At 29.7% G+C, this 9,558-nt stretch overlaps 1 protein-coding gene across 1 annotated transcript; it reads right to left on the reverse strand.

Annotated features, from left to right (window-relative positions):
- Positions 1-1,272: 1,272 nt before the first annotated feature.
- LOC130450673 (spermatogenesis-defective protein 39 homolog) lies at positions 1,273-8,593 on the reverse strand. The gene is made up of 9 exons (XM_056789194.1): positions 8,409-8,593; positions 8,264-8,360; positions 7,712-7,884; positions 6,536-6,669; positions 6,454-6,478; positions 4,889-5,033; positions 3,529-3,746; positions 1,539-1,820; positions 1,273-1,412 (listed from the first exon to the last, which is right to left on the reverse strand). The coding sequence occupies exons 1-9, from the start codon at positions 8,478-8,480 to the stop codon at positions 1,392-1,394; spliced, it is 1,167 nt and encodes a 388-aa protein (XP_056645172.1). The 5' UTR covers positions 8,481-8,593; the 3' UTR covers positions 1,273-1,391.
- Positions 8,594-9,558: the final 965 nt, after the last annotated feature.

A 9,558-nucleotide genomic window follows, 5' to 3' on the forward strand; every position in this document is an offset into this window, starting at 1 on the left:
TAGAGTTTTATTAGTTTTTATAAGTATATTCGTTTATATTTTTATTTTTGTGAGATAAATATTTGGTTTTATTTTTATTAAAACCATAATTCCTAAATTTAAAACATAACCAATTTTCTATCCGTCTTCCCCTAACCCCATTATTTACATGTTAAGTATGGAGGGAGGATGAAAGGAGAAGCGTCTTGCATGGGGGATTAGTTGAAAAAGTGTACAGCTTAAACAACAAATTATAATACGAAGACTCGCCAAAATAGCGCTAGTATAGCAAGTGGAAATGATATGAATTTAGCAATTATATATTTTATGTACAATTTTCGAATGAATTTGTATATTTGTATAATAGTTAAGACTTTCGAAAAAGATTTTAACTTACTATCCTACTCTAATAGTTTGCAGCGCTCTTTTTAAAATTCTTCCACTCGCTACTATCGCTACCTTAATTTGCTTCCTTTCAACAGACACTTTTCGATACACCTAGATGATTCACATTACGCTCCACATTGATGGAAAGTATCCTCCCCATTACGCAGGATCTTAATGTATCTGCAAAGTTCATATGTTGGGAGAACTTATGACACATTAGGATGAATGATTTTATATCATCATCTACTCCATAATTACTACACATTATTCATGTGAGATAGGGTAGGGTGTAATATGAAATCAATTATCCTAATATTTTTATAGTGACTCAAAATAAAAACTTCGTTTATTTTGAGTTCATACCTTCATTTTTGACATAGTATCATCTAAAGAAATGGATGTACATAATTCTGGACTACCTTGGCTACATCTAAGTTGATGTACAGAAACAGTCAGGAAATTTTAACATTATAGAAAGTAATTATGGTTGAATTAGATTTTGTGGTGAACGTGGTCTTCGAGACAGGAAATTGAAAAATTCATTACTGTAAACATAAATGTGATATGACTTAAATCACTGTAATGTTATTAGTATTGTTTATTATAATATTGAAAATAAATGTTTATATACTGTATTGTAAATTATATTATCGTTATCTTAGAATTAGTATAAGTTTATTATAAGTTTAAGTTCCTGAAAATATGTAATAAATAAAGTGTTTATATAACTTCACTAATGAAATAATCTGTTATTTTACAGTGTGAAAATGACTGATTTTCCACGTGTATTATTTATTGCTTTGTTAATATATTTAGTAATACAAAAATACTTTAGTTATATTATTGCAGGCATGTAAAATGTATCAGTATTATTATTATTTCCTATAAAATAACGAAATAAAAATGTTCATTTTTTTGTGAAGAATTTATTTTACCATACAAAAATATAATATATGTAATGATATAATAATATACATCTTAAATATACAAAACTACACCAAAGGCTGGTTGCACCTGTATCACATTTAATTTTTCCATTTTTTATCCTAAAATCGAAAAAAAAAGCATTATTATTTATTCTAAAAAATCGAAAGATAACTACTAAGGTCTACTTAAAATACTTTAGAAAAAAAGTAGAATGTAATACTGAAGGAAACAACAAAAAAACTTACCACAGCTTGCAAAGCATTTTCAATCAAAAAATATTCAGCATTTTGTGGAGATACTTTTGACTTATAACTGATAAGAGCTAGTCTATCTTTTTGATTAACGTAAGATTGAATAACAAACTTGTGGCAATTGAATTTTTCTGCCAAATACAGACTTCTGTCAGAATCCGGTATGTGAGGTAAGTATTGTTCCAGAACATCTTTAGGTGGATCGTGCCGACTTAAACCCCACACAAACGTTTCGGAAGGGATCACTGTTTTTAGAGAATTTTTCTTCAACCAATTCTAAAAGATAATATATGCTATATCTTGGTAATCTTCGCATATCCTAGATTGGAAATGTTGCAGTGTTTGCAAAAATCTTATAATTGCACTAGAAATATAAACATCAAATACAAAGATTATGCAAATCTGGAAAAAAATTCATATGCTCAGTCCATACCCACCTTTTGTTGGTATAGCCCAATCAAATATGGAAGCACAAGATTATTGAGTGTCTATAGGAAATAGGGAACTTGCATGTTTTGAGAAAAAAAAATAGTTTTTGATAGTTTATATACAACTTTTATTATAATTTTTTTTGTTGGATGAACGCAATAACATTCAAGTTGGATTTACCTGATGGGGAGTACTCATTAATAAAAAAAAAACGAATTACCTAAAACTGAAATCCTTTCTTCCCGAATGATAAGATGTTAAAGAATTTTTACAACACAATATATCAAATACCCGTTACAAGCATGGACACAGATGTGTGCTAATTAAATACCTGTATATACCCGTTGTCAATAATAACGAGTTTAATTATGATTTAGACCTCAAAATCCGTAAAAAAGCCACAATAGTACCATAAGTTCAACATAAGTCATCAAGTTTCAATCTAAAAATTCTGCTCCAAATGACAAGAATTTCAACTTACTACATCACAAAAAATGCTCCGAGTTCAATAGCTCCGCTTTTACTACATACTCAATAAGTCATACTCAATATGTCTTGTGACTGATACATAGATGGCGCTGTCATTGTCAAATCCATATGACGTTTATGAAGTACCAACTTTCAAAAGACTATGTGTAAAGTTTCATGACATTTCGAAGAGTCAGAAAAAAATTACAACCATTTAAGTGAAGCTAACTCTTATTTTCAAAAAATTTCGTGTGTTAATTTATCATTGCTTCTTGATGAAAAAAAAAATACTGTAAAAGTTCAGCAATGGCTTTAAAAGTGTTATACGGACTCTGCTCCATAGAAAAGAACCAATTGTTATTGGTTTGCTGAATCGTACAGACACCGATGATGGTGAACGTTCTGGTCGTCCAATGGTTACTCCAGAAAACATCAAAAAAGTCCACCATTTGGTTATATCTAATCGTAATATGAAATTGCGTGAGATAGTTGAAGCCATAAAGGTATCAGAAGGCAGTGTGTTTTACAATTATGCATGAACATTTGACCATGAGAAAGCTTTTTTCAAAGTGGGCGCTGCGTTTACTCACAGTCGATCAAAAACAACAAAGTGTTGATGATTCAGAGCAGTTTTGACCATGTTTACACGTAATAAAGCAGATTTTTTGACATCGGATCCATCACTTTACTCCAGAATCAAAACAATCATAATCTGAGTGGACTGCAGCCAGTGAACCACGTCTGAAGCGTCCAAAGACGCAACAGTCAGTTGGGAAGGCTATGGCTTCAGCACTTAGGGATACAGATGCAAAAATCAACAAAATTCGACCTTATATATTGGAGAAAAAAACACTGTTTTGCCAAGACTATGTACCGATTTACAAGATGGCAATAATGGTTAGAATGAACGAAATACAAAAATTGCTTCCTCATCCACTGAATAGTTGGATGTGTTAATTTTGTCCAAGAGTTTATATTATGGAGAATAACTATCAGATCCCTTTGTAAAGTATCACAAATATCAGAAAAATAAAACCAGGTAGTTGTAAATTTATTCAGGTGACAAATATCATGATATCATACTTACTGGTTTTATGAAAAAATCTGATAATTGAGGCCACATTTTCATTGATGCTAAAACATTCATTACAGTCCATTCAAAAGCAAAATTGTCAATATTCAACCTCATCTTGTATTCCATAATAATATCTGTAGCATTTTTACTCCTGCTCCATTCTTTTTTACATAAACTTGCCAGTTGTTCTATTGCCGAATTACAAGTTTCCTTCACCTCAATTTGATATCCTAAAAGTTTTCATATGAAATTTATTTCAATATGTAATAGTTATTTTTAATCATATATATGCCAAAGTAAAGGCATCTACAGAATTTTAACATATTTTCAAGAAATAAATAAGTTCAATAGCTCATCAATTTTGATGCTCGATCATTTAATATACATGAAAATAGAATCATTTGCTATTAAGGTAAGTGAGTACAATTTAAAAATATATATCAAATTGAAAGTCACAGTACTGGAAAAGAAAGTACAAGGATCCTGAAAGTCAAAACTATCTTAGAGCAGTTGATGTTGATGCCGCCTCTGCAAATTGAGCTAAAATTAATCAAACAATTTATTAAAAACCTCGATCAAACCTCAGAAGCTTTTGGATACTTGAAAAAGTTTTTTCCTAAGTTATCAGAAGCAAATGTTAAAGTTGGAGTTTTTGTTGGTCCACAAATTAGATAAATTTTCGCCAATGAAGAATTTCCAAAGTTACTGAATCATATTCAAAGAGCGAGTTGGAAAGGGAAGTTTCTGGATTTTTAGGAAACAACAAAGCTGAAAACTACGCAAGGTTAGTTGAAGATATTCTAAAAAATTTAAAAACAATATGGGAGCATACTCAGAAGAGCAAGGAGGGCGTTTTCATCAGGTCATTATGAAGTTCGAACAGCGTTATCAAGGTCAATACAATGAAAACATGACAAGAGACTATATATGGGCTTTATCAAAAGAAAGTACTTGTGAACATAAAAGAAAAAGTAACAATGTAGCTTTTTAAAGTATGTTTCACTTTTTTGTAAGTTATTTTGTTAGTATAACCATTATAAACATATTTATTTGTATGGTTCTATCTTCAATTAAACATTAAAACCGCAAATTTTGAAAAACATTGTTTAGTCAGTCTTCTAAATACAAAAGCAAACTATTCTATGTTATATATTTTTTTTTTTTTTCGTATAATTACTAAACTATCGAAATTTTATACATTGGGGTCAAAGTAATTAGTTTTATAAAAAATCAGAAATGGAATTGCAAACTGTTATGATGAATAGGAATTCTACGGAGAATTAGTTAATGGTATAAATAAAGAAAACAGCAAAAAATATATTAGAAAAGTCTAAATTATGAATTATGTGTAATTACTATTATATTTACTCACTTAAAAATTGTGTGTACGCATCTAATTCTATTCTATCATCCAAGTTGTAGACTTTCTGCATATGCTCTGTGATAAATGCTTGTAATCTCTTGAATAAAATATCCTTATTTTGAATATCTCGTCCTATTAAGTAATACAACTGTTTCTAAAAAACCAAATAATTATTAATCATTGTAAATAGTAATCTAGTTACACAAAATGTATGACACATACACACACAAAAACACGCGCACACACACACACACACACACGTGCGCGTGATAAAATCCGTCCCTCTAAGCATCCACGGATGGGTGCCAAGAAGGGCATTCCATCGACTCCCTGTCATTTCGACAGGTCCTCATCCTCATTCGCGTCACATTTCAATGGGAGATTCTAGGAAGTCTTTTTGTTAAGAGTTAGTCTGTTGGCTATACACCCTTGGCTTCTATAATGTATGATACAGTATATTTATACATTTATTTGGCATATTGGAAATTATACCAAATAGAGTATACAAACTAAGACTGAAATCTATTTAGTGCAGATATCATTATTGGGCTTGTACCTAATAAGGTAGTTGCATGGTTTCAGAAAAAAATAGTTTTGTATAGTTTATATACAACTTTTATTATATTTTTCAATTCTTTGATCAATATTTATAAAGAAAAAAAAATTATTGCAAATTCAAAATTTTTGTGGGTAGTTTAAACATTTCAATAAGGCCGCCATATAGTGTGACGTGATAGGTATAAAATAAACACTGAACTTATGATACAAAGTAAATACCACAGTTATTCTTTCGGTTAATCTGAAATAAGCGTTATTATAGAACTATAAATGGTATATAAATATCGTGTTTTCTGCCAGGAAGTAAAAATACCATGAACAAAACACCTGATAAGTTTTTATATGATTTCAAAGATGGTTTAAAAGTGTTGGTCGTTTTGACGATCCTATGATATGTAATTATTTTTGTTGCCAGGATCATTTCAATGTAAGTAAGACTCAAATTTTGATATTTTATAGTAATTGAGTATCTTATACTTTTAATTTTTAACGAGATTATATAATAATGTAAGAACTTAAGAAAGATTTATTCATATATAACTAATAAATAAAAACTATATTATAACAGCACACACTACGTTACCGGTAACAATAACCTCGTGATCACTAAGCAGACAACTGATTTATTAAACCTGGCATTCTTGATTTTTTAAAGACAGATGAAAATTTGAATTTTCGATTTCTTTAAGTTTTTATCAAAATATTTTGATAAAGAGACTAAAGAAGATAAAGACTAAAAGAAATCGGGACATCAAATTTTCATCTGTCTTTCAAAAAATTATAAAAGAAACTAATTTTATGACGTCACAACAGAAAACCAATGAGAATTGTTTTCTTGTGTAGTTGAAAATTTGAGATTTTTAATATTTTCAATTAAATATTTAGATAATGTTTTCCACTTATCTTTCAAACATTATTTCATATCAACAACATAAAATAAACAAAAAAATCAGTTTTTGATAAATAATTTTCTAAATATACTAATGCTATTATAGACAAATGGCAAACACACTTACAAAATCAGAGCTTTGTCCTATTGCCCTGTAATAAAGATGTAAATTAATAAATAAATTGTATTGAATAAATAGTTATACTCACATATATAAATCAGCTAACTCTTGATAACCATTATTAACAATTAAATGATGAACATAATGTTTTAAGGCAAATTTTTTTTTAACAAGTTGAAAAAATAAATTTTGTTTTAGAGTTGATTTGAGAAATAGAATAACCTAAAATATTCTATAATTTTATTGGAATAAATGATGTTTCTAAAGTAATCTGATTTTCAATTCCATGACAAAAGTTTTAATGGTAAAGCAGAGAGTTGACTTTTTTTGATAAAAGACATTTAGCTGGAAGTAAAATATATTTGGCTATAATCTAGTTTTTGTTTGTATTTGATCAATCGAATGTCATCTATTACTGAAAGAGGTACAATGTCTTTCTCTATAATTTCTAGTGATCATATGGATATCAATTCATTCTTTATATTCTTTATTAAACTATCGACAACACTGGTATTCATTTTCCTTTGATCATGAAAACAAAAAGAGATTGATACATCTCCCATAGCCACCTTCTTCTTCTTCTTTAACCAGCACTACGGTCCTTTGAGTATCAGGGCCTTCTAAACAATCAACTGCCAATGCTTTCTGTCCTGAGCATGGTGCCTCCAATGTCAAACCCCTAGGTGAACGCCACCGAATCTGGCTCTCCATACATCTTCTCAGCATAACATTCCTCAGGATCCACCATGCACCATTCTCGAAAACAAGGTCCAAAATCTTTAGTAGGATCTTACATTCCCAGCAGTTCAAAATCTGCTCACTTGAGCATTCTCTGGACTGCCCAGAATCATCTGTTCCCCGCAACAAGTCTTACCTTGATCTCTGTTGTCATGTAATTATCTTCAGTCATCAAGGCCTCAAGATATCTAAATTGGTGCATAGCCACCTTCTGTTTACTTTAAATAGCAATATAAATACAGGTGCTGGTGCTAATAAAAGACTCATCATACTTTAAAATTGTACTCTAAATTTGTGTGAGCAAATCATATATTGTAGGAGTTTTTAAATATTGTTATTGAAATAAAAAAAATATTGTTTTCAGGGTGGAACAAGAATTTCCTTATACAAATCAAATCTTTCAATTTTTGTTTGTAGAGATATCCTCTGTTTTTCCTTAAAATTGAATCAATGTCCATAACAAATTAGATTACTTTAGAAATATTAAATATAAAGTTCTATGTAGATAACTATGTATTATCCTTACATTCAATATAACATTTCCATCCATTAAATCTAAGGCTGATTCTAGTAACAATATTTTGTCACTATACTTTTTGTAAACTTCTAAAGAGTACGTTTGACCAATGAACATTTTTCTAATTACTTCTTCAACTGGAGGGACCACATATTCATTAGTTGATTTAATATCACCTAAAACTTGAAAGAACAATAATATGAGTATAAAAGTAATACAAACTATGATAACAACAAGGAACCTGAAGACTTTTATAAGCTGTATTATATGGGAAATATAATTCTAGGGAAGTCAACAGTTGAAAGTGTATATCAAAATATCTAAGGAATGATTGTAAATATAAAACATTGACACTTATTTACCAGTATAATAACATGAAGAACATACGGAAAAGATATTGTTTGTTCATAAATTAAGGATATATTTGAATTGTTTTACGTTATGATTTGTTAGAATTTTAATTGAACTATAGAATCCAACAAAATAATATAGTTATGAAAATTATTCAACTTTCACATATATCTTTACGAGGACCAATATTTATATGAAAAATATACTTACTCAGATCTAAAGAGTTTTTAGATATGAGAGAATGTATCGATATGAAGCTGTTTTCCTCAGGAATTGTCGTAAAAACGTAGTCTGGTTGGGATTGCTCCTATAAAATCAAGTATTAAAAACATTCTTTACAAAAAAATAAACATACTTCTTCTTCATCAAAATTGAAGCCCGAAGAAGAGCTAGTGTTCCAAAAGTCTTCCGAATTTTTGGCTGACATTTTAATTACTTTGCCATGTATCTTTTCACTAAATTATATTAAATTCTACTCATACCATTGTCAATGTCTACTTTATCTAGGTTAGGTTTACATTTTATTATGCACCTATATGTGTATTATTGGTTGTCTATGCCACCGAAAATATATACAGGGACTTTCAAAATGTTCACATGCGATGTATATCACTGCATTAATCGAAAAAAATCGATTAAAAATCACCAAACAATCACATGTCTATAACGCATAGATTAATCGCAAATTAACAATAAGGTTTAGCCAATCAAAGCTTGTGGAACGTGGAACGAGCGGTCGAGGGAGCCATAAAAGTATTTAACTGCTGCCGCATTTTTGAACTTACTGTTCCACAAGCTTTGATTGGCTAAACCTTATTGTTAATTTGCGATTAATCTATGCGTTATAGACATGAGATTGTTTGGTGATTTTTAATCGATTTTTTTCTCTTAATGCGAACGTTTTGAAAGATTCTGTATAGGTGGTTTGTAGTCAATTCGAATATTATTATTTTCAATGAGTTTGCTTTCATTTTGTTTATATTTCCGGAGGATTTAAGTTAAAGATGAAAACCAAAATTTCAGCAAATTTTTGGGCAATAATTTATCTTCGAAAACTACCCTTCAAATTTTTTAGTAGCCTGCTCTATTTTTATTCAAAAAGTACATAAAAACGAACAATTAAAAAAAATTGAAAAAACCAATTTCTTTGTCATTTTCTCTTCTCTTTCTTCAGTTATTAAATCAAACAATTGAATTGTTGCCAAGAATTAATTAGCTTCTCTCCGTTCTCTGATACCATTGAAACACTAACGTCATAGATGAACAACACATAGAGATATTACAGGTAATATCTCTATGGAACAACATCCTGTCGATAGCCAACTTGAGTTCCCAATTTAGCGCCATCTCTTGATTCAAGAGCAGTGAGAAACGTGCATGAAACAATAGTTTCCTTTCTGCTTTCGGCGGCATACTTTAAATTCAAATCTTTCGTCCAAAACAATCGGTATCATTTGTATCAATTTTAATTGTGGTGATTGTTTGTCTCAGTGTTTTAGTTCTAC

This window comes from Diorhabda sublineata, chromosome X, assembly GCF_026230105.1.
Source record: "Diorhabda sublineata isolate icDioSubl1.1 chromosome X, icDioSubl1.1, whole genome shotgun sequence".
In the NCBI taxonomy this organism is placed as follows: Eukaryota; Metazoa; Arthropoda; class Insecta; order Coleoptera; family Chrysomelidae; genus Diorhabda; species Diorhabda sublineata.

What these genes read in the sequence shown, in the direction of transcription:
- LOC130450673 (XM_056789194.1), bottom strand. Translation starts at nt 8,480, where the DNA reads ATGTCAGCCAAAAATTCGGAAGACTTTTGGAACACTAGCTCTTCTTCG. An exon ending in TCAATTTTGATGAAGAAGAA is followed by an intron (nt 8,361 to 8,408) that starts GTATGTTTATTT and finishes TTGATTTTATAG; the next exon opens with GAGCAATCCCAACCAGACTA. An exon ending in TGCGTACACACAATTTTTAA is followed by an intron (nt 3,747 to 4,888) that starts GTGAGTAAATAT and finishes GAAAACTTTTAG; the next exon opens with GATATCAAATTGAGGTGAAG.